The sequence below is a fragment of the Arctopsyche grandis genome, chromosome 3, assembly GCF_051622035.1.
Source record: "Arctopsyche grandis isolate Sample6627 chromosome 3, ASM5162203v2, whole genome shotgun sequence".
NCBI lineage: Eukaryota > Metazoa > Arthropoda > Insecta > Trichoptera > Hydropsychidae > Arctopsyche > Arctopsyche grandis.
The window spans coordinates 28,518,377-28,545,381 of record NC_135357.1 but is presented as its reverse complement, the minus strand read 5'-3'; the positions used below and the strand labels follow the sequence as shown (position 1 = coordinate 28,545,381).

Sequence of the window (27,005 nt, the reverse complement as noted above, 5' to 3'; positions counted from 1 at the left end):
TTCTTTAGGGATATTTTTAAGCCTTTTTTCCCCGTACACCTCTCATTGAAAAGCGCGCTGGCATTTCACAGTATTCGACAGGTCATCAATTGAATATTGATCAGCCAAAATTCAACTATTGTACATATGCAATATATGTACGCAGATATATGGATATTACACAAACTCTCTCAACAATGACGTTTCGACACAAAGAGCGATCGAACGGGAGCGATCGCAATCGAGATGAAATTCGTCTAGAAATCTCTAAAGTTTCAGCCGAATGGTGTTATCCAAATAAAGCGTCGCATAAAACAAACAGTAAAATTAAATATGTCGGGAGCTTTTTTTCGTCGAAGCTCTTCTCTCCTCTCGCACTTTATTATAACTTTATTTTCGCCGCAGCTTTCGTACGAAACGCATACAACCGTTGCACACTCGCTTGTGTGTCCGCGCATTATGCTATTTCACCTTGATTCCGAGCCAGGTGCTCTCAACCCCCTTCAACCCTTGCGAAAATTGCATGCAAATTGGTCGCGTTTTGTGTGTAGAATACGTGCTTGTGGGTATGCACTCTGCGGCTGGTTGCAGCGTTTCATATTTTTAGAACGATCATTATACTCGACGCTAAAAGTAAAAACAATGTTGTGTTCCGTATTCCGTATTGCATTCGACTTGGGCGTGACTAATCGGTCGCCATGTATGTATGTATTTATTTAATTTTAGAATTTCAATGCGTGTGTGTTTTTTTTTTTTTGTGTGTTTGTACGTGCTTATACGGAATTGAAGATCTTTTCAATGCAATTTTATTTGAAATTATCATACGATTATTTTTTTATGATATTTATGTACGTATGTATGCGCATGTGTATGTTCATACGTGGTATATTTTAGATTTATCTCTATATGCGAAGTATCAATCGATGAAGTTTCGTATTCGTGAGAAAATTTGACCTCGAGATTTTATCCGATTTTTTTTTAAATTAAAATTTTTACGGGTGAAAAGTTTTCCAACATACATACATATGTATAATACTCGTATAATTTAATAATTCGTTTAATATTTATATAATATAAGTCTTTGATAAGTCTATTTTAATTAATCTTTGATAAGTGGTGTTGAATTAAAGTTTGTGGATGAATTTTGTGATTTGGGGGTCTTGTTCTCAAATAATTTTCAATTTAAACGACACATAGACAATATTTGTTTGCGAGCCACAAAACGAAATACGAGTAAGCTAACCTTTCCAGAGTGCGTTGGTGCTTAAAATCCTTTGTGAATCTTTAGTACGTAGTATTCTAGAATTTTCTTCCATTATATGGAATCCTACCCATATAACTCATTCATTGAAGATTGAGAGAATCCAAAAACGGTTTCTCAGATATCTTTATATGAAACGGTATGGTTATTATCTTTGGCTATACCCTTGTGCATTCCTATTAGGGGCGTTAGGTTTCAAATCATTGGAGTCTAGTCGGGATATGTTACTGGGAAGGCACTTTTTTAAGCTGTTGAATGGGATAATACACAATCCTCAGGTTCTTAATGAGTTTAGGTTTTATGCACCTAGTAAATTCAGGGACTGGGAATCGTGATTTGTTTGTTCCTCCTGTGGCTCGCACAAATATGTTGGCAACGGCTCCTACATATAGAGCGATATATCTGCTCAACAGGATTGCTGGTGAAATTGACCTCTTCAATATAAACTATGCTAATCTGGTTAAGTGGTTGTTGAGGAATGCCAGTGGTTGATTTTGTCAATTATAAATGTGAATGATTTTTTATGATTTTATGATTTTAATGATGTTGTGTTAATATTGTTATTATTATAAGCTATTATTATTATTAGCATGTTATTATTATTGAATGACTGGCCACAGTGACGCGTTGGAGCTCTCTGTAATGTCACTGTGGCACACAATGTTAAATAAAATATATGTATTATTTTTTACTACATATTATTTTATGTCGACAATCTAAAGCAAATAGTTTTTCAGTATTTTGTGTTTAATACGTGAAGGGTAAGGACATCATGTTGTAATCACCGAGACTATTTACAAGCTTATTAGTCACTAATTTCTTAGTATGGTTATTAGCAGACTTAGGCGGTCAGGATGTTTTAACCCACAAAAAATGGTTCACTACTGTCAATTAATATTGTCCTACAAAGCAAGAAAGCAAAAAAAAGGTTGACAATAGTAATTGGCAATAGTGAACCATTTTTTGTTCATTATTATTATTATTATTATTTATTATTATTAGACTTATTATAATTATTATTAGTAATATTTATATTTTTTTTATATTTACTTATGTATTTATTTATTTATTTTTTGTTTACTATTTTTCAATACTCTTTTTATTATTATCCAAATATTATTTTTATGGGCGTTGGGGATTGCACTATTCTCCTTATCGTCTGGAATAAAAGCTATTATTATTATTATTTTGTAGGTTAAAGCATCTTGGCCGCCCATGTCTGGTAATTAGTGACCCTTTTATATAATCTTCTGGTTAATTTTTTAGTAATATCTACTAAGTACGAATAATAAATGCAAGTCTTAAATTACTAAAGCTATATGCATTTTTTTTATCTTAAATTCAATTCATGCAAAAAGTTATTCGACTAACGGAATTAAGCTTTTACAAGTTAATGCTATTTGATTAATTTTACTTTCAAAAGTCAAATAAAAATAAATCACAGTGAAAAACAAGCTTTTACGACTGTTCTATCTGATAGCTAGCTGTCATCGCTTCGATCCGACACAAGACTCCGATACAATTTTCAATGAGTTCGTTAATGATTAAACTCCTCTAGCTGCATATTGAAAACAATAGATTATTTCAATGTTAGCTATGTCATTGAACTAACAGAGTGAAGATCATATATATTTATGAATGCATTGTGGGAAAAGTATTTTTTATAGTTTCTAATTGAAATAAATATGTAGGCATGTACTTACAAGAAAATGAAGAGCATAATATGATTATTCGTCGGTGACAAATACACACTGTTAATATCTCATTATAAGCATTATCACAAGGTCGAATGAAAAGCTAAAAATGATTACTTCATTTCCTCGATATTTAAAAAATAACATTATTAATACTATATATGTAAGTACACAGCACACATGCACATCATGTGAGGGAGATATTTGCGGTTTTTAATCGGCAAACATTACGCACGATTTGTACAACACACTTTTGAGGAAACAAACCTAATAAATTGGTTCGAGAATTTTTACGTCATACTTGCATTTGGACACCCCTGCGTAGACATACATCTACACACGACACTATTGTACAGCGGGAGTTCTCTGTCGGTCAGTCTGTTGGCGTGTTCTGTAGCGTACAGTTGTTCGGTCCGCTGTTCCGGTGTTCCGCGACTTCAAGTGCCAGTGTGTGTACCTCTTACTTTTTTCGCAAAAAAGCGCACTTTATCAATTAAACTGTGCTTCGAATGAGTATTCGAATCGAAGCTCCAACTTTCGACCGATTCTGACCGTCGCTTCTTGCGAAACTTTTCTCGCGCTCGTTTGTAGCCGGCGAAAAAAGAATTAAAAAAAAATAAACGAATAAAGATTTCCCTTTGACCGGCTTTGCGCAAAATTTGTGCGATATCGAAGTATTTATTTATTTATACGCCAACTATGAAACCTGTTTCTGCTTAAACCGTGTTTTTATTCAAATGAATTGATAATAAATGTAAATTCCGAAAGTCGAAACTTTCCGTTGGATTGTTGAATTGTTTATAATATTCATCCGAGGTGTCCTTTTGACCCGTTAATGCAAAAGTACTTTGCGCGTCTACATTTTTAATGCCGTGTGTAATTCCTACCGCATTTTACAAAAAAAATCGTATTCGTGTATGAAAATTTTTGATTTTTGTCGCCGTTTGTGTGTTTTTTAAATCTTGTTGATTTTCAATCGTATATATGTATGTATGTATCTATATTGTGTTTACTAAACGGTGCACTCAATCGTTGACTGTTTGAGTGTCTATTTACGAATTAAAAGCCGCTGGTAAGCTTTGATGATCCCTCTCGAGTAAATATGAAATGTTTATTCTGAATAATATGTATGTGTGTGTGTGTGTGTATAAAAAAATACATTTTAAGCACGAATGTTTAAATATCAAAGAGAAATATATTTTTTTTATTAAATATTTTCCTTGTGTGTTATAATTAGTCACCGGAGCCTGAGGGGGCCGTGTATTGGGGCCGTGTAAATGCATTGTTAAAGGTTTGCCGAACAATGGAAAGCACTGTGACTATCCTACCTCTAGTTATAATTATAATTTTTTGCTTATTTTTGTAAGAAAAATGTAGCCGTCTAGTCGACGAATTCGATCGCTCTCGTCTATTTCAGTGTGTGAATCACATTCGCGCGTATTTTCGTTTGAGTTTTCTTCGCTTTATAAATGTGGGTCAGTTTAATGTCTTCTAATGCACTTTTTTTTTTTTTGTAAAATTTGATGAAACGCTGGGGATGTGATTCATCTTCAAGGCTACGTAATGTATTTTTGGGATTTTATATTGCACAATGTCTTCTCGAAAGCGACAATAATTAGACTTACTGTTATACTTTCGCTACCTACAGTCTGTTCTAAATATTTTTAGAACAGGATCTACATTTAATTTCTCAATTTGTGGTGTGAAACTAAAGCAGTCCTTGGGGACTATACAGCCAGGGGCGGCGCGTGCATTAAATTGGGCGAGTGTTACAGCGCGAACTTTTTACAATATACATACATACATACATACACATATGCACGTTGTTTTCATTACTATTGCTGGATGAAGGCCTCTCCAACACACTTCCATTCGACTCTGTTTTGAGCAACTCATCCCACACATTATTCTGATTTTATCCACCCATCTTCCCCGTGGCTTTCCTTGTACTCTTTTACATTCACCGTTCGCGTACTTCTTTTATCGTCAGTTCATCTAGCTACGTGACTCGCCAAATGTAATTTCTCGCACCATTCCATCAATCGGCTTTGTCATACCACTAGCTTACGTATCCAGTTTTCTCGTTACGCCAAGCATACAGCGTTTTATACTTTGTTGAGTGCACTGAACCTTATGCAGCATTCTGGCGTTCAATACCCAATTTTAGCATGTACGTCATCAATGGCAAGACATTTATGGAAGATCTTTTTCTTCAGGCACAGTGGCATTTTAGATTAGAATACGGCTTCATTCGCCCAAATGGACTCCATCCTAATTTCATACGTCTCTTTCTTTCCTCTTTTTTTGCCGGACATATCTAGATATCAGTGGCGTGCGGTGAAATTCTCCCCGTTTTTGTGGCACAGTCTTACTTCGTGTGTGCGAGCAGGATACAAGGGTACTAGTATCCTGCTCGCGCTCACGATGTACATAAGTAAGACTGTGCGACAAAAACAGGGAGAATTTCACGGTACACCACTGCTAGATATTAATAATTTTTACTTACCTCTTCTTAGCTTGCAAGCGATTTGGTCGTGTGACGAAGTTTGGGTTCTTATTTACTGATTCTACTGCCCTATTATCTAATATAACATATTTGATTACTATAATATGAGGAAAACTAATAATAAATTCAGTCATACAATTAATGTGTTGAGATAAAATATCAATGAGTCAAAGAAACAGTTGACGACAGTTTTAATTTGATCTGTATGGCTAATCAGTATGGATGTTATGATTTAAATAAAAATGTTTATATGATATAATAAATTTATCGTTCACTATTTGAAACTCATTCGATTTTTTTAATGGGACTGTTCAAATTTAAATTTATATGGTTTTAACATACCAAATATAAAACTAAATACAAAAGTTCAAACTCTCAAAGACTAAAATTTCAGATTTTTTAATTACTTTTTCCAATAAACGAAGTATCAATCGATATAAAATATGATTTTATTATCTAATTAGTGTCCTTATTTTATAGTATATGTTCATACCTATGCTTGAATTTGGATCTTGCGTGACTGCTTGCCTGCGTGACGGAACGCTAACAGATTTGAAACTACATAATATGTATACCAATTCTTCGATAAATAATTGCCCTTTTTTACGAAATCTATGAGCAAATTTATACGCAGGCTTAATACGCACACGTGTCGAGGATTAAGCCTGCCCCACTGCAATTACTCGCAACTGTTGACAATTTCAGAGAATTTTCGTCATCCACTTAACGCGTTTGAGGGAGAACGGCGGAATTATTATGTACGGTCGTTTGGGGGCGGCAAATTTTATGCGCCTAGGCACGGGCCTGTTTAGAAAGCTCCTCTAGGAACGCATCGACGTGTCATAAAATGCAGGAACCCGAAATAGAATCCCGACCGTTCGGGTAGAACGGTCCCCGGTAGAACGGAGTATTGTATGTATAATATAAATATAAACGTATGTATGTATGCGTGTGTGAATGCATTTCCAATATTGTAAATTTATTTTTTGATAATATTTTCGACCAGTGGCGGACGCTGGATGATGTGAAGCGAGACGCGGGAGCTTCGTAAATATTTGATCATATTGTGTTCAGTGCGTAAACAGTTATTACCTACATACATATTATCGTCGAAAATGTTTCAAATATACTATACAATTATCGTTTGAATGACATTTTTTTTTTACAATTTGGTTTGTTAATCATATTGCGTGATTTTATTACTAGGTGTGATATAATTAATTCAACGCGTTTCGTTAATTTTTTTTATTGCTGCGACCTTCAACTTGATGACGATTTGTATTTTCGCTAGTTAGGCCGTGTAACGTAACGTTTTAGAATTTCGTAATAGATTCGATCGTGAAATAAAAAAAAAAGAAATTGACAAATAAATAAGAGATAGAAACAGGGGGACGTTGAACGGTTCTATTGTAGGCGTACGGTTCAATATTGAATCAGTTTATCTGATCGAAATAGTTATGGCTCGTTTATAGCGACGTACGTCAATCCGGAATTCTTATCGAAAGGATGACGCCTCTTATTGAATAACATTTGAAAGGAGTTTGATCTCTCGTCTGACAGGAAAATTTCATTGAAAGCTAAGAGAATTTCAGGAATCTGGATCTGAAAAACTCTTGATGTATATTTTTAATATTAAACTATAGTATAACATGTTATATTATAATAAAAGTCGTTATAAATTATTTATTTTTTATAAACAAAGAAACAGCATTACAGCCAGTGACGGTTCGTGTATAGGAGCTGAGGCGCTGCAGTACCCCCAAGAAAAATCTCATTTACAACTTGCATTTAGATATTTAACATACTTATTGATAATGAATATGTTAAATATGTAAAAAAAATATCTTATTCACAAGTTGTAAATAACATACAAATGAGATTTTTTTCGTAATTTTTCTAGGGATGTTGCAGCGCCGTAGCTCCTATGCACGAGCCGCCACTGATTACAACGTACATAGCTTAACGTTGATACAAAATAAATTATTAATTTTGAAAACCTTTAGAAATAATGGGAATAATTGTTTTATTAACTGCTTATATTACATACAGTGGCGGCTTACGAAAAAAATTACGAAAAAAAGCGCATTTGTATGCACTTACAACTAGTGAATATAATGAAAATAAAAATGATTAGATATTTAACCTACTCATTATTAATGAGTATGTCAAATATCTAAATGCCAGTTGTATATGCGATATTTTCGTCATTTTTTTAGGGGACTGCAGTTTCTGATTACTTATGAAATATTTCGTTTATAAATTTTGATCTAGATATGCCGAAAAATTATGATGAAATATTTTTAAATTGTCCTCTTTTTTTAGTATTTTTTTTATATACAGATATTTCATTTTATCTTGTTTGGGGATCACACTTTTCACTAGGGAACATTGTGACATGATGTTTAAATTTAGGCCGTTCTTAGAATTTATATAGCATGAAAGTCGAACGATTTCTATGAAATAGTGCTGTAATAAAAAAACCGGACTTGGTATTTGATTTCTTTATGCGGTACAATTTTATAGCTTATGTATTACTAATCAAATCTCGATGTTTAAAACTTGTTTTATTGTAGATTTTATACGTCAATTGGCATATCGGGGTTTAATTATGTTCGTATAATTATGTAATTAATTAACTTTTTTTTGTTTATTTCAGCAGGAAGTGCCTTAGCCCTCACCAGCGTGTGATCAACGCTGAGTGTTTGTTTATTCGGTGAAGTGTTAGAAGAAACTGTTCGAGATGGCCGTATTTCGGTTTAGTTGGATGAAAATCCTGTTGGCGACGTTTCTGCTCGTCACTCTGATCCAATCTGAAACAGGTATTTATTTTTTTCCTGTAAAAATAATTACTTTGCTTTTCTCGAGTGCCGTGATATTATTTCCTTTTTATATTTACTATATGGACCGACCGTCATATTGTTGAAAACTGATTATGAAAATACAACGACAAAAAATAACAGAGGAAAAAGTCTTCATTAGATTGCATATTGTGTGACATTGGCAGTTGCGTGTATGATCTTTAGCATCTTCTGAAGATGAGTTGGTACATACACACATGCAATATATGTATATGTATTGCACAATCATATTTATTTTTTTCCGATGGCTTGTCAATTTTGCTGATTCACTAGTTACGCCATTTTTCAGCGGAAATTCAAACGATTAATACACATTTTGACCTTGAACGCGTTGACCGATAGGAAACTGTTTAATAAATCTTATGCATATGTATATGTATGTATGCGCGTAGTGTTGTGTAATTTTCATAAATATTTATACGTTTTATTATCTGCACGTTCGGGCTGAGCGCTAAAGGTTAACGAGTTCGATTGTGTTTTCGGCGCGCATTTCGGTACTTATGTCACTGTCAATTATTATAACCGTCATCTGAATGAACGCTCGCTAATTCACTCCTGTAACACCCCTAATAGTGATAGTTTTACTATTTATTTATTTGGTTTTTTCTTTTTTTTTTTGGTATTCGTTTCGGCGGCGACAGCCGTATTAATTGAACCTACATATGTATATTGAAAGTAGCGGGCTCGTTATCGTTTTCAAATTATCTCTACGTACCCTCATACGTTTTGAATTTTCGGGCAACGGTCCTCGTTAATTCGTCAGCGGCTCCCAAGCATTGGCCCGCATCGATATGTGTTAATTAATTAAACAACGGCGCTGTTTGATCTGCTTCAAAATCTTCGATCCTCACATACGTGCTGTACAAAAATGGGTGAAAAGTCATCAATTCCCACGAACGAGTCGACATTGATTGTACCAACCTCTGCCTCTAGTATTGGTCCAAAGTAGAGTGATTAGTTGATACCATCTCATTTTGCTTCATCGCCATCACATGAGATGTTTCACGATAAGTGATGTTAATGCTTGCCCGGCACACCCATGTTTTTTTTTTTTTGTTTTACACTTATCCCGCAGCATATAATAAGTATATGTAGTTTGGTAAACGTCGATCTACAGATAGTTCCCGTACATTTTCTGGAAATCGATTCCGATTTAGTATTAACGAGGTGTGTCCCATCGCTAGGATTTAATTTCGAAGATGCGGTTGAATAGCCTCAACGTGTAGCAGTATGTATGTACGGTACGAATGTACTTCACAAACGAAAATAGAAGTTTCTAACCCATTCCACACCGACACTCGTCACACATATATGTACATATATTAAAATATGTACGTACGTGTGTGCGTTTCCGTTCGCCGTATTTGTGTAACGTTCATACGCCACGCACTATATGGGTAGTCCTAGCGTTTGTAGTGCCTTGCATTTTATGTTTAGCAGACATGCAAAATTATTTACACTGATTACATCAGCAATTTATGTACACGCTCCTAATTTTGTTTCACGTTTATGCATTTACTTTGTATACGTATGTATGTGTAATGTTTCAATTTTCATTAAAAATTACTCGAAAATGTGTCGGGACCGCCGAGTCGGTTTGTTCTCACCTTCTTCGCCAAAAAGATACGACTCTTTTAATGTTTTTGCAGAAACGCTCTTTTCTTTTTATGACTTTTTTTTACTTTGACACATTTCACTTGGCATTTATGTGGACTGATGAAGTGTAAAAAGCAAGGTCGAAATTTGAACCCACCACGCCCAAGATCGATCCTATTTAGTTGTTTTTATTCTTGTTCGATATTCTTCTCAAGTTTTTCATTTGGCACACAAATTAACTTCTGTCTTATTGGCTTTCCTAAGAACAACTCTCCATTGTTCGTATAGATATGTAGAAGGAAAAAATGTAAAAATAAGAATATTCATAGATATTTAATATTGAGCTGTCTCACTAGCCGGTGCAAATATAATAAATATACTGTCTGATATTATATTTTCAATGTTTTCTATCAAAGTCCTTCCTTAATAATGGCCAATGAATGATGCTAAGATGTCACTCTTCCAAATAATTGTAGAGTTTAAATATCGTGTCTCGATATTCATTGCGGGGACAACTCACTGGCATACAAATATATAATATATCCACAATATTAATCTTTATTTTTTATATTGACTGTACTTTTTGAAATGTACATGTATATTGAAACCGTTATTCAAATATTTAGAGCAATTATTTTTTGAATCATACATTTATACATACATAGTTACTCTTATTTAATTAAACTAGTTGAAAACTTTCTAGCCTTCTAGAAATAATAAATTGTATATTTTGTTCGAAAATTTTTAGTATCGTATATATGTATGTAATTAAAAAATAAAATGTCCTAGAATCTTAATTATAGGTCTTATCCACAACCCTCTCCGTCTTCTATATTCACTGAAAGAAAAATACACACATCTCCATATTATTCCTGAAATGGGAAAGTCAACACATATGTAGTGTTCATTTCTTTTATGAATCCATTCTGTGTGACTTTTATATCGTTCTATTAGTTAGTTGCCTTGACAGATTTCCTCTTATGAATAACTCGATGTATGTATGGCTGTAATACCAGTATTATTAATTTACGCACGTCGTCCACTTTACGTACATTTATATTGACGACAAGTCAATCTTACTTAGAAGGGTAGTTATTGCCTTTCGAGTAGACTTATCTAAGGGTCGCACTATCGATACGGTACCTCCTATGTGTACGTATGTATATCGAAAAATAAACTGAAAGCCTGGGGGAGTTCGTCAATTGATATAGATATACGATCAGGGCTGTTCCATGCCATTAAACGACTCTTTGTACTGTTTTATTTTAACTTCTAAACTGCCCATTTTGAATGTGTGTAAAGGGGGGGCAGGTGCGTTGTAAATTTTGAACCAGATTGGTTCTCGCCGCCACTGACCCATTCAATTTGTGTGGTCCAAGCGGTGAAGAAAATTAAAAATAATAGAAAAGTCAACTCGATACCGCGCCTCGCACCGTCCCCTCTCCTATATTGTGTCCCTTATACGTTTCGTAGGAAGCAATCAAATTAATTCCCCCATGCGCCATGAGCGCGCGCCCAAAAATAGGGGAAAAGTAATGAATCGTATATTTCGTAGGGGCGGACTTCATCTCCTCTTCTGCTTTCACATTTGTATGTGTGTGTGTGTGTAAGTATTTATTTATATGTTTATGTTATGTTGGCCAAAACTGTCTTATTGACGTTTCGGTCGTAATGTTTGCTTTCTGTGTGGTTGAACTTCAAAATCAATTTCGTTTTTAGCGTTCTGTGGATATTTTTGGAGCCGTGGGCTCGTCAAATTTGGGGATTTCGCTGTAAAGTAAAAACGAATTCCACGTCGATTTTACTGGATCGTCGCAAAAATATTGTAGGCTAAAACTGGAAGATCAATCGAATAAATGAGTGTAAAAAAAGTAACTGTTTAAGTGAGTTGTGAATGGGTGGAAGAAACACCCGTTTGGATAGCTAGCTGTCATCGCTTCGATCTGACACAATATTCCGATGTAATTTTTGATGATTTCGTTAATGATTAAACTCCTCTAGCTCCATGTCGAAGACACTAGCGTATTTCAATGTTAGCTAACCCCCGTTTGTCGGTAAAATGTGATCTAAAGAATGGAAGTGGTTCAAAATCAGATCACAAATTTTTGACGGGCAGGAATGTCACTGAACTAACAGACTCGTAAAAAGCTGGCAAATATAAAGGCATTGCAATTTATTGAATGTACATATCTCTGAAACTAGCAATCTGTATTTTACTGCTCAGCTGAGCACGATCGCGACAGCTGTGTCAAAATCTGTGTAATATACATTTATATACATAAGTATATATGGCTGTGTAATATACATGTATATAGATAAATCTGTACAATATACATGTATAAATCTGTGTAATATACATGTATGTATATATCTGTGTATGTAGGTTTACATGTTCTTTAAAAATCACATATATTTTTGTATTTATATTTTGATATTTAAGAATTATATAAATTAGTTTTTTTTACAAAAAAAAACATTGGCAATTTAAATTTACAAATTCGTAATAGTAATCTTGAATAATACAAATAAATAGCGGAAGACAGTGAATGTTGATAATATACAAAACATATTGTAGAAAGTTGAATTTTCTCAAGATTAGAATGGAAGACTTCATCTATTAATACTACATATGCACATACATATATACTAAATATTTTGTAGATAAAGTACAAACAAAACTTAATATATTGATACTTCGTATATAGACAAAGTAATTAACATTATCGGAATTCAGATTGAAATTGATTTAGTATTGTGTTTGTATTCATACGATATCCAGTTACCGTTAATTAGTTATACTCAAGTACTTCTGTGTACACTACATATATACATTCGACGTTCGAGTATATGTATATGTATATGTATGTATGTATGTACATATATGTTTCAATCTTATCATTGAAAAATATATGTACAGTAGGGCGATGATATAATACCGTTATGCAGTGCACGTGACATTACCATATTTTCCCGCTCTTGCATTCATTACACATATTTTAAATATGCATCTTCATCGTGTCGATAAGAGCGGCCTGTAATTTTCTAAAGCGCACGAAATAAATAAATGGGGGGTCCCAAAAATCGCCCGCGGGCCACTAATTGACCCTTCCCGGTGGACGCTGGCCGTCTCGCTCCGACCGCTTGATTACAAAGTGCAGTCATCTCGCTTCGGCGCATTGTTTTAAGGAACGCTGCACCCTTTTGCACCGTTAAACGATCAGCGGCAAAAAAAAAGAAAAAAAAAGCAAACGCAATAAGGATTACGGTAATAACGTACGCTTATATTATAATAAATGAGGGTTAATTTTGTATGGTGAAATATTTCAATTGTGCTTTCGTTAATTAAAAAATATTTCCCGTCTAGAAGACGTATGGTATTGCGCGATTCGTTGAAACGATTCGTATGCAAATGTCAGACGTCGTTTTTCTGATGGAGAATTTTTCCGACTGTTCTCTTTACGGGTGTCGTAAAAAAAGCTCCCGGCGAAAAGCTCCAGTGTTGTTTGGTTGCGCCTAAAGTTCTGCGTCATTGTGACGCTTGACGTGTTATTGTTGTCGTGTGTTGCACAATTATGTTTATCGTAGTAAATTCGACTGAAATGGTTGCCGCTGTTGATCTGTGGAAGCTTTTCCTTTGTTGTGATAATTTTTCATGAAACATTGGTAGGTGTGTATTTTGGAAATGTAAGAAAAAATGTGGGGTTCGTCAAGTGTTACATTTTTTTCGTTTCCCGTGTTAGTTTAACGATAGTAAATTATTCTATTATTTTCAAAATAAATTTCAAGAAATTTCGCCAGAAAATATGTATGTGGGTGATTTTAGAAATAATTACCTTGCAGAATAAATTCTATTCAAAATAAAAGTATTGAAGCAAAATGTATGTATGTATGTATGCTGACGTGATTTATACAAAACGATTCAACTCACGCGAATAATAGAATATTTTTACTTTCGCGATTAATTGATGTTTTTGTGTTATACATACATATGTACATATGTATGTATGAATCCACATTACATACATATAGAAGTATAGCTATAGAAAATTAAATAATACAGTATATTATTGTGGGTTGGATCATTTTTTGCACAACTTTGTCTATGTATACATATAAAAGTATAACTTGAGTAATTCAAATTTTGACCAATTTTTTTTTAATGTTTGAGTTTTACTAACTTTATGTATTATATTGTATTATAATTTATATTTTCCCGTGATGCCATTACGGACTGCTCCTGATCAACACCTATGGTATTAAACTTGTATATATATAAATTTATAGATTATAAATTTGAAATCATGTTCAAATAGTGGTGATATAGTGGGTAGGATTGTTTTTGCCAATTTGATGACATTTTTTTTTACCGTTTTAACAATGAAATCAGATAAAATGGCAAACTCTGATAGGAAACGATCGACTTGGAGTCACAAATATCCAAGTCTGATAAGCTTCCGAATAAATTCTTTTCAATCGAGTTCAACCCAGGGCTTGAACACGGGAACCTCTCGGTGGTTAGTTTTAACGCAACCAACAGCTATACAGCTGGCTGATTGTCTTTTGAAAATTATGAAATTATATATATATATACATATCTATGTACATATGTATAAAATTATTGGCGGATCAATGTATCCTTCAAACATATATCGTGTTTCAACTAATGACATTTCAAGAGTCAGCTTTGTATAAGAGGATTATTTATTCCGGCCTCACTTATGTACACATGATTATTTTTCCTCTGTCGTGCAAATGATAAATTGTAATAAACTGTTTTATTAGTATATATACATACATTAATGTTATACGTAGTGGGTGTGGGTTTACCTGTTTGAAAACGATCATTAATTTTTTTTTAAATTACAATATGTAGTTGATTGCAGTCGTACACATATTTAACAAAATTTTCATGTAAATTGCCTGAAAGCTTTTTACATACATCAAAACTCATAACGCTATTATTTACACGTCTTCGAGCCACGAGAGAAATGGACTAATTGTATATATTACACGGCTGTTGGACTCGTATATATGGACATATGTACATATGTACATGCTTCTATTTCTATTCTATCTTCTTATTTCGCCAGCTCGACTCGTGTGTTGTTTCCTCTTCTGTTTCCCCTCGTTCGATTATTTTTTCGATTTGTCTTTCTGTCTCTCTTCTAAAATTTGCCTCGTTTGCATATTCTCTTCAAAGCTCTCGCTTTTCGATCTACCCATCTAATGGTTCTGCGCGCACAGCTGCAATGTTTTTACTTTTATATTTTTGCACCCGACATATTTATGTGCTTTGCTGATAACGTTTTCGCATCTACGAACGCAGCTGCTGCCCATCTCACGCGGGAAATGTGCCAATAATTCGCCGAAATTCCATCTGAAAATGGGCACATAATCTTATTTGTCAAATCCTCGAATGTGCTAATCTTACATAGCTCGCTTCGAATAAATTTACATATGTATCAAATTCAACAGCGATGAACAAACAGTATGATGTTGCACTTTTCACGTACAGTTGCATACGCTAATTACGGGAAGTTGCGTCTGAAAAAGAATAGTTTTCAAGCATTCAATTCCTATGAATTCTATTTATCCTGGTGTGTCTGTTAATTGTTTCATTGTACTTCCTGCTTCACACGTACATAATTGCTCTCTTGTTTTTAGATAGCCAACTGTCAAATGTAACATTCGTCAACCTAATATTATTATATGTATTCGCTTCTCATACATATGTACATACGCGTCAAAACAGATGCCTCAATTGTATTAGCGAGATTCTACAAGCAAGTTCTGGATCTTCCGAGAAGTGTAAACCGCAACCTGTCACACTGACCTACTCATAAACGGGTCATCATTTACTCATCGCAATGACTAATTTCCTTGCATACATTGCACTTGTGCAACGAATGACACGTAATCAAAAACAATATCGATACCGCAACAGCACGTTCTCGCACATCCTCTCTTCGATGAAGAAGCACTAGGTAGGTGTTCGCTAATGTCACGCACTAAAATTAGCCGTTGCACATTTCCAATCGTCATAATAAAAATAATAAAGTGCATGCGGTTTGCAATTGGGTCACAGCGAGCCAAACAATGCATAGAGAGGAAAAAAAGTTTAATGGGACCGAACAGGCAATACGCATTCCAGGTTTATCTGAGGCGATCGAACCGCAATGCACCGGGGGTTCTTGCATCCGACAATAGTGCACGCAATCTGGGTCACCGATGCAATGCGGCACTGTGTTGGAGACGCCTGCATGTCTGGCTTCGATCGACGTTTTAACCACCCCCGTGGGTTCGGACTCGGCGAGAGAGCGTTGTAAATCGACACTTAAAGGGGTGTTGTTGTGCTTTAATCGGAACGGAGGATTAAATTGGTGTAACTTTGGGTCGTGACCCGAGCTTTTGTACCTTTGTGTTCCGCCTTTGCGCTTTCGTGTTGTTCCAATTTGCCGTCACGAACCGTGTTCCATTGGACGCAAAGTCATCCCCGTATAAAATGTAGGTCTTTGTCTGCAATGTTTCAATATGCAATGGTGTTTTTACTATATCCTTTCTCTTATTTTTAACTTTTTTTGGTATTCCTTACATACATACATGTTCAATGATAAAGAAAACGGTCAAAATTTCTTAAAATAAAAAAAGACCAAAGACAAAATGGATTCATCTTCTGTGTAAACGTAGATTTTCATCCATATGTACTTATATTTCAATTGAGAAAGTGCACAAAGCATTTCTTCGTTTCCTATATAGGAAAAAGTATGGGTATTACCCACATCTGTACCCTACTCCTTTTCATTTGGGCATACTTGGGTATCATTCTCTTGAACTTCGGAGAAACTTTTCATTAATTCGATTTGGTCAAACGTCATGAACATGTGCGTGGTAGACATCATAATTTGATGGTTGTACCTCCTGCCCGCACAGTACTTTATCGGATGGCTCCTATTTCAAGAGCTATCCAACTTCTTAATGAAATCGTTGCTGCCCTGTCTGAATGCGATATTTGCCACCTCAGTGAGCGTTAATTATCACAGATTATTTTAACCTATTTGTCTGGTGGTCTGCGCTCATCATTATTTTCTGTTGTTTTGTATTCACGGCTGGTTCTTGTTCATAACATATGTATATGTACATATGTACGTATTGATGCTGACTGTTGATGCAAGACACTCTCAATTTTCCTCCTTATATTTAACTATTATTATTTGTGTTGTGACTACTTCTATTTTTTATATTTATAAGTATATGTACATATATGCATTTTTTTCTGCATATTTATTTTTTTCTGTTATATTTTCGAACATTGTGGCGCACTAGAAATTCCTATAATGCCACAATAGTCCTAAAAATAAATGAACATATGTATGTACATATATCCTTGCTTAGGATGAATTGTCTTATACATTTGTGTTGTAAACATCATTGAAGTTAACAATACATATGTATTTCATTTGTTAAATCATTTCATTTATGTATTTATTAAATCTCATTTCATTTATTAAATCACTTTAGATAAAACATTTTTACATAAATTTTGACGAAGTATTGCAAACTGTATGTATGTAAATCAACAGTCCAGCAAATTTTCATTGTTTCAAAACGTCATTCTTGAATATTTAATTATATTTTCAATACAAATTATAATATTGAATATATCTACATACATATATACATACGTTTTAATGGCGTGCCGTGGAAATCTCCCTGTTTGCGTCGCACAACCTTACGTGTTCGCGAGCAGGATACAAGAGGACTAGGTGACGTCATACCTAGCCTGGACCCTTGAGCCGAAAACTTGATGACACCTCCTCAACTCCCCCCCCCCCCTTATAGAAAACATCAGACGCCACCCCATCTATGTATACATATGTACATATTTCATAACACTATATTGTGTTGTTTAATTTGCTCTCGTTCCTAGACGTCGCCATTAATTATTCATTAGATGTCGTCTATCACGATATCCCAATTTGTCAGCGGGCCGTCGGACCGTGTTGGACAGTTCCGTATATCCGCAACATCCTTGGTCTGACTTCCGTTTGCCGCTAGACGACATGGCCAAGGTCTTTATCGACAATCGATCAGTGATCGAACATGGGTCACCCGATGATGTAACTCAGGAAGAAGGTCTTTGTTTGGCCGTCGCCAGGGGGACAATATGAAATATTGTGTGGGTGTGTCAAAAGTCAATATCAACAACCTCCGATCGTAATCACATTATGGTTATTAGTATTAGTCCCGATCGTTTTGGGTGTGCTTTTTGACCCACGCAACTCGACTGATGACTCGAACTTCGCTCCAAGAGTTATGTCCTACATTTTAATTGTATCGCGGTGTAGGCTTAGTTCTGTTTCCTTCTTTAGATTTATGTTGGGTTTAATTGGAATCATTCTTCTCTGTGTGTGTGTTATTATTTTTACTTTCTATACTTTTGAATATATATTTAACAGTTCACGTGTGTCTGTAATTTCGATGGTACTTTTTTGCTTTCTCAAGAATAGTTTGGCGTGTAAAATTTACGATCAAATGAGAAAACAGTTGTTCTTGACTGTTTTATAGCTTGACTATTTATCTAATTTTTTTGGATAAATTCGTGTGTTTTTATATAATTCCTCAGCATGCTTGCTTACAAATTTGGAAAATACAAAAATACAAATTTACAAAGATTGCATCGTTTTCAATGGAACTGTTCATTTAAATGTTTGTAAATAATGCTCCTTTGAATGATGAAAAACAGGTATAGTGAGTGGATATCATATATGATACTATAAATATAAATTTCTATGAATATATAATATTTTTATGTACGCTTACTTCGAGCTAATCCGTTTAAACAAATGATATGTCTTGGAAATGTGACTCTTCAGTGGTATTCCCGTTGACTTTTAAAGACGACAAAAATGATCTCATTTACACAGCAGCTAAAAACTTAAATATCATTCGATTCAATTTCAACATTCGTACATATTTTATATATAGAGAAATATAAGAAAAAAACCCTCGGAAAATTTTCCAATCACTTAATTCCATTATTTTTTGCATTTTTTCACACCCCTATCTTCGTCTTACGTTATATCTGATTTAATTACTTAAGAAAACACGTTCTGAATACTTGCACGGCGTAATATAATCACATGAAAGAAAACGTGAATATATAATATATCACGAAAATGAGGTCTCGTTAAAGAGACTACTTGTCAAACAATCTACAAATATGTATACATATGTATGTGTGCATGTAATTTAAAGCAATGTTGATAATTCTTATAAAGATCCATATTATCATACTAATTATCTTGATTTTTTTCTTTGTCCGATACTGTGAATAAACAAGCAATTTAATTACACATTATCTTGACTACTACCATGTAATTTTCAATTTCGTTGGAAAATCTCGGAAGCTGTAAAAACGACCCATTTTCCCTTCGGTTGATCATGGGGCGATAGTTTTGTGTAAATAAAACATTCTGTCTAATTGTGGGCTTTCGAGCGTTCGTCGGTCACAGTCAAACGACGATGACAGCTTAATTAAATGTTGCTCCGTGACGCCATGTTTTCATGGTTCGACCATTGAAAACCCCCAAACAATGGCGGCCGTCGACAATGAAATGGTAATAGATAAACGTCAATAAGCAGACGGGCTAGGCACGTAGAATGGAAAAGCGTAGACCCATCGTAGACTGTCGATAATTTGAGATTCGACTTGGAATTCGGCATGTTTTTGTGGATTACATAAAGTTGCGTGGTTCGTGAAACATTGCCAAGTTCGAAGATCGACATTCTGCGATAACGTTGGACCGGAGTCTCTATATAAGGAGAGTGCGAGTAACCGGCGACATTGGACGGTGAATCAAAGTCGCTTTTTCAATGAATGGATTCTGCGTTCTTCTGGGTTCATCGTACACCTTCGTCTGGGTTGGTCGACGCGTGTCTCTCGGGACTAAAGTCGAGTCTCAAGTGTGATTTCGACTAAAAAAATGCGATGTATCTATTACAGCTAGTGCTCGATTGAGGTATACTAGTTTTTAATAAAATTCTTGTACATAAATTTTAGATAACATCCCACACGGAGTTGACTTCGTATTATATATGGGCATAGTGCTTAGTGAACGCAGTGGGTTAGAATTTCCATACGAAAATTAGCACCAAATCATTGTCCTGTCTTTCACTTGAGCCTTATAGTAACTAAAATGTATGTAGTTAGTATAAGGTATTACAATGTCGACTGCATTTATAGATTTTTCATAGGCCAATAGGATAATACTGGAAAAATGAACTACGCCCAAAAAGAGCCCACTTGGCGAGCACTGAACTACATATCTGTCAGTCCATAAGTTCGTGCGCATTTTCAGGAAATTTTTAAATAGTGAAATGACGGACGGGAAATTTTTAAATGAAAAATCACGAAAGACTGTTCCATGAGATGAATCCATCCTTTCTGCAATCTGATCCACTGTACATATATTGTGGCTCTGACTCCACAAGATTTTTAAGAAATCGTTATCAAAATTAACAGGACGTCCTGAACGGGGTTTATCATAAATTTAAAATTTTTGAACCATTTCTGGGCAGTCCTTAAACTGATAGTATTTTCACCATGTACACTATTAATTTTTATCGCTGCAGATCTGGCAGATTCGCCACACGAAAATAAAAAGTATAAAACAGCACGTTTGTATTGATTATCGATATTCATTTTTATTCGTTCGATGTTTACAAAAATTGGTGACAGACTGAATTTCGACAGGTTCGAAATCTTTTTGGTTTCGCGAATCACGTGCATGTTATTAATGCGCACGAACTTATGGACTGACCTGATACATTTAATTTTATTTTACATAGATATATACCAGGAAAGCCTAACAGGTAAACCCCAATGCGCCTTCCTAAGCAATTAATTACAAATATTGCAGCATTTTTTGTATTTCAAGAGAATGAAGAACACTAAATTAACAAATAATTAATTAATCCATAGAAACAACTATGAATTTAGACTTGTAAATACATTTTTACAAATTGTACATAAATCAAATTCAGACATTTGTGATATAGCGGGAAGGATAGTTTTTGCCAATTTGATAGAGGAACCGTTTCAAATATGAAATCAGTTAAATTGGAAAACTCTGATAGGAAACGAAATATTTGGTGTCACAAATATTCAAGTCTGACCAACAGCATTAAATATTAGCACGAGATTTAACTCGGTAACCTCTCGGTGCTAAACATAATCGCAACCACCAAGACATACTGCTGGTTAAAGATATAGTACATAGGTGCGAAAAATCTTCTGGAGGAGTACCCTTTGTGAGACATTTCACATGTTTCACAAGCAACGTGTGACATGTTTATCGGTGTATTTTATGGTAAACGGTGTGTACGTAAAGCGGGCACTGACTGTACAGTAAAGATTGTCGGACAATGAGACTTAATATATGCACGAATTTACTAGGAAGCACTAAATACCGACTAACGAACTCCATTTTCGACATTTTCGGCCATAATCGAGAATAAATAGTAGCGGTAGAGGACCATTTGTAAATAGTTATGAACGGTCTGTTGGTCGCACACCATAGGGGTTTTTTCTGTATTTTTAAACGGAAGTCCATTTCTGGGTATTCAAAATAAAAAGCTCTAAACTCCGACTACTAATTGGATCATTTTTTTTATATGTATTCGGAAGCAGAAGAAGCAATATCTTTTAAGTTGTTTTTCAGCGGTGCTGAAATGCACAATCGTTCGGAATGCTTTTATGCTCAGTCAAAAGAATGTGACACCACAGTTTTGTATAGACATTTGCTTGTTCATTTTTCATCCTAGCTTTGGCTCTTTTGTTCTGCAGATTCGTTGTAAATGAAAGTCGAATGTTTTTCTTTCTTTTTTTTTCGTCTTTCAATTCATTCAATTCTCCGTGTACAAATATAACGGAATCGAGTGTGTTGCTGCTGCTTCTGCTGCTGCTGCTGCTTATCTCCGTTGAATACATTATGCAAAATAACACCTATGATGTCGCCTGTTGCTTCGTATTGACGGTAGAATCGTGTAGGAGATTTTTGTACTCATAGTTGGCGATCTGACGACATACTAGATGCATTGGTGTGTTTCCTCGGAGGTGACAATCGTGGGGTTAGTGGGTCGAGTGGATAGTGGCGTAGCAAAAGGTTATCGAATCGAATGCATTAATGACCGACAGAACGTTGCACAATCGGTCGTGAGTTGGGCAAGCGACGGAATTAATGGTAAACTTACAAAAAATAAATGTGTATGTACAGTTGATTGGCACTCTTAGCCTTAATGATGACTCTGAGAGTGTTTTCCCTCGTTTTATCGCAAAAGAACCAGGCGGAAGATGTATCTTACGCATAAAATATATGTATGTATACACATTTTCTAAGAAACTTTTAACTACGCAGCTTACATACGAATATAAGAGTAAGTTTTATTATGAGACCATATCAAATTCTATTTCTTCCTATTTTGAGAAACTTTTCATCCATCTTATCACCCAAATTTTCGTCAGTGTATCTTTCGTAACTCACAATCAGGCTTTCTTTACTTTTTTTTTGTGTGTCTTAGAAAATAAGAGAGGTGACATTGGAAAGCCGTACCATATTGAAGCAATACTAGGCTTAGATAATGTCTTTTAATTTTTGGGCATCGAAGAAACTTCGCATTAATTCGAATTATTATCCAGCTTCTATACCGTAGTAATACGTCATGCTCGTCGTTGCTGGAACGGTTGGGACTTTATGTCCCTAATAATTGGTAAACGGGTTACATCCCAAATTTGAATCGCTAACAGGATAACCGCCGCTACGAAAATCGCTCGCGCGGATCTCCTGTCGCATGAAAATATGTCGCACAGGAAAATTGCAGTACATAAAACTTGGTTGGTTTTATTAATTTTGGGATTTAGGGTTGGTTTTATTCATTTGAGATTAGGTTGTTAGGGTCGGTATTAATTTTTGTTAACCCATTTAACGTTTGCTTTGCCGGGCAAACCTCGATTGTGTCGTGCGATCTATTTTAGACAGGGCCACTCTTTTTATTTGCAGGGCGAAATGTTTTAGAGATGGTCATTTGCATAATATGTCGTGATAAATACCTAATTTGTCTGGAAATAGGGCTATTTCTCCGGGCCGAAAAATGGTACCCTTTTATTTCTGTATAGTTACTCTCTTTTTTTTTATTTCTTCTGTTATGTTTTCATTGGGAGTTCCTGTAAATGCCACAATGATCTAAACTTTAAATAAATAATTTCAAACGATTCAATAGTGAAACATACATACACAATTTTGTATTGCTATGCGAGTTTCTACTTAGCAAAAAAAAAATGGAATATACTTCGCGTGAAAATTTAATACATATTACGGCACTTCATTAGTGTAAATTACATTTTATTCGTAAAAGGTTTTTCTCGCAAATGTGTATGCTTTTGATTTAAATCCCTCCTAACGAGTCCCTCATTATTTCCTATGTAATATTTTCTTTTCCCGCATACATACATAAACTCGTACCTTGAGTACTCGTATTGATTCAAACCCTCCATTTCGAATTCGACAATGTCGCACATCACTCAAAATAATCCCACCTTTACGTTATTCTAAACGTTAAAATGAGTCAGTACGCTATTACAAATATGTATGTGTACATAATTAATTACCAACAGCATTGGGGGGTTGTTCCGCAACATTGTTCCGGAATAGCATCACGCCCCGAAAAGTCACTATCGTGACCCGAATACGTACTTTCAACAACACACACACACACACACGATTCAACATGCAATATTGTGACTTGCACATAAACGCTTTTGAATTTAATAATTAATATCGCACCTTTACCTATCCGTGTGTAAAATTTACGAATTCGGGGGATTCTTTTAATTAATTCGAGCGATAATTTCATAAATCAACTTCCCGCTCCCGACGGGCGGTGGGCTGGAAATTGGAACGGCAATAATTGGGTCGGTGTTGTTTCGATGGTAAATAATAGGACACGTTTATTTACGTTCCGCTTAGATAAGACGTGAACTATAAGACTCGTGTCACGTTTCATAGTTCATTGATTCACATTTTTTGTGCATAGTTTTTCATTCATTATTTTTTTTTACTTGATTTGATATGTTATTACAAAACGAATTGTGTTAGGATTGTATGTAGAATAGCGTCAACATGTATTCTTGGAAAAATTTCATTCAGTAAGTATTAATTGTATCATAATAGTTTTAATCAAGTTTACAAGACTATATGCATGCGTTTGTATGTATATATATATTTACATATGTAAGTATGTTTACCGGTAAATGACCCGAAAAATAGGTCGGCAATGTATCGGTAAATTACTTTAACCGGTAAATCAACAAAATATATTTTTTGTTGCTTTTTATCGCATTCCTTTCCTTTATGTTATTTTCTAGCAATACTGGTCCGCCGCAGGATAATAAAGTATACAATAGAAGTAGAAGTTATTTAACTGATATACGAGGAAGATGTAGTAAATCAGTTTCAGACTCCAAAGATGACATTGCATTAGTTCCATCTACGACTAAGTGTGTGTTATCAGTAAAAGACGAACTCCAGTTATTTTTTAGAAATAAATCTAAAGTTTGCGGCAGGAACTTACCCAGAAGAAAAAATTAAGAATTTTGAGAAAGTAAATGACTTTTTTGATGAAATGAAATAAAACTGAAAAAAAAATATTTTAAAAATGAAAATCTCAGCTATCGGATGATAGTATGAATAAATTATATTATTATTATCTTATACGACGAATAAAAAAATAAAATAAAATTTCAGTCCTTTATAAAATATAAATTTATAAAGAATTCAATACTCTTCATACTTTTTTTTGGGCAGTGTATCTTAGTTTTCAATAAATAATTTTTATTAGCGTTTGGTTTATATTTAATTCAAAAATGTAGTTTAATTTTGAAATTGAGAAATCCGGTAATTGGTAAAAAAATTATCGGATTATCGGTAAACGGAAATTACGGTAAATTGGACTTCCTAGTTTCATCTGAGTTTTGAATTTTAATATTATTCGATTGAACGACGGGTTGTGTATATGCAAGGCTGCCGAGAGGAATGCTTGGTCCCATGACAAACCTAATGAAACATATAAAAGCCTTGTAAAAAATAACTTTTAGGTATATTTTGAATATGCGTAAAATTTATAAAAACGTGGATCGAATAATAATAAACAATTAAAATTAAATAAATATATGTATTTTTATGTAGAATAATAAATATCAAATCTCGAGTAGTACAGTACGGTCCCTGGATATTTACCTCAGCTCCCCCCTCCCCCTCTTGTCGGCCCTGTGCATAGGTGCAAAAGCTCAAAAATGTACGTATTTGTAATCTATTGTGTAATGTGTACACATTTTCATGATTTTTTTGTAGTAAATGCAGCGTGTTGTAGGCAGAAATGTAGTGCGCATACAATCCGTTTGTAAAAACCCACATAGAACTTTTCACGGACGTTTGAACTCGTTCATTTGTTCGCCCACGTCGCGTAAATCACTATTACACAAAAGACTTAACATAATCGCGCACGAAACTGCGTTTCTCAAACTGTCTATCGCAAATGATCCCAAAGTACGAGCCCCGCCATTTGGGTCAATCGTTTAGAAAAAAACCTCATTTTCTCGTACCATTTTTGCCTCCCTACTTTCTACACTTGATGTATTCCTTTTTGGGTATGTGACGACGTTATCTCGGCATTTTATTTGACGATTAATTGCTCCCACCGAATGCATTAAAGAACGATTTTGGTATGCTGTCGAATCGTGCCAGTAGAAACCATGAATTATTATTGGTCTTCTTTTTTTTTCTTTCTTTTTCGAGGTACTGATTTACCGTTATTCGATGCGTTAATTTCGTAGTTGCTTTCTCGATGATTATGGCTCTATTGTTTCATCTTTGCATGTTCGTATTTTGTTGACATACAATACATGACGAGTCAGTCTTCTTTGAAGGCTTGAGATCCTTTTGTCCAATTACCGGAACGTATTGTGCCGCACTGCATTTTCGTTTGATATTTCTAGCAGATGGCAACACTGTCATTTTTAACTTTGATTGATGTTCTTTAATGGCAGTCTATCGTGTGTCGTACGATCCCTTCAAGATGGATAATCAAGGATAATTATCGCAACATTTACCTACTAATGCTACAGCTGAAAGCTTTCTGGTTCACTACGTTGAGCTAATCACACGTTTCAGTTGTTTAGAAAATCATGTCAATGAACTTTGTTTCATTAAAAAATGTATCGTATTTAAGTTGAGGTGTTTGCCCTCTGCACGCATCCATTGCAGTTTCCAAGCAGAGGTAAAGATCAAAACAAAGGCACGCCACTGGACACGTCACTGCTTTGCAATGCAATATCATAAACAAACATTTATGACGTGTACTGAAACGAACCCCAAAAAAAAAAAATAAAAGACTTGCGAAACATCGATGTGAGTCAACTTCTGACCCTTAGTCACGACACCCAACTCCCCTTTGCGAAATTCCTCGTCTCGCTCTTACGAGCTTTCAATGTTCTGTATCCATCAACATTGTTTCATAAGATTCAAGTCTAATTACATTCTGTATTAATCAAAAATCTTACTCGGAATATATTAGTCTCCGTCAAAGTACATTATATCGATACCACACGCACTAAAATTCATTATGGCATTTCTAAACGTTGTGGTTCATCAAACCCGCCTTTGAATTACATTCCCTAAGTGAGTATTATGATCGATCGGATACGCCTGTATCTCTATCAATCAACGTTCGTCTAAATGTGCGGTCAATATTCTCAAACACAATATTATTACATGTACGTTTGAGATATGCATAGATGTGTGTACTTTCAGTGACTTTCACTTTTCCTAGTAAACATTGCTGTAAATATTAAAAACACTGCTCAACTAATGAACAGCGCGTCATTTCAAATGATGACTCGCCATTTTGTGTGTGCCTTGAACCCTGCAAATTGACCCAATTAAGGATAACAGAGCGGCTAGAAAATACTCGGGACTCTCCACGGTTAAATTCTGTGCGTACTGTTCGTTGGGAGAAAGCTCGTGGGAAATTCACCGAAAAGAATTTCTTTCTTTCGA

The 27,005-nt window shown here is 34.8% G+C and overlaps 1 protein-coding gene across 1 annotated transcript in view; it reads left to right on the top strand.

Moving 5' to 3' along the window:
• The first annotated feature begins 3,309 nt into the window (after positions 1-3,309).
• LOC143909530 (opioid-binding protein/cell adhesion molecule-like) overlaps positions 3,310-27,005 on the top strand; it is a 98,209-nt gene continuing 74,513 nt past the window's right edge. Inside the window, exons 1-2 of the mRNA XM_077427564.1 lie at positions 3,310-3,383; positions 8,100-8,259. Of these exons, the coding sequence (XP_077283690.1) occupies positions 8,181-8,259 (79 nt within the window). The 5' untranslated portion in view covers positions 3,310-3,383; positions 8,100-8,180. The remainder of the gene's footprint in view (positions 3,384-8,099; positions 8,260-27,005) is intronic.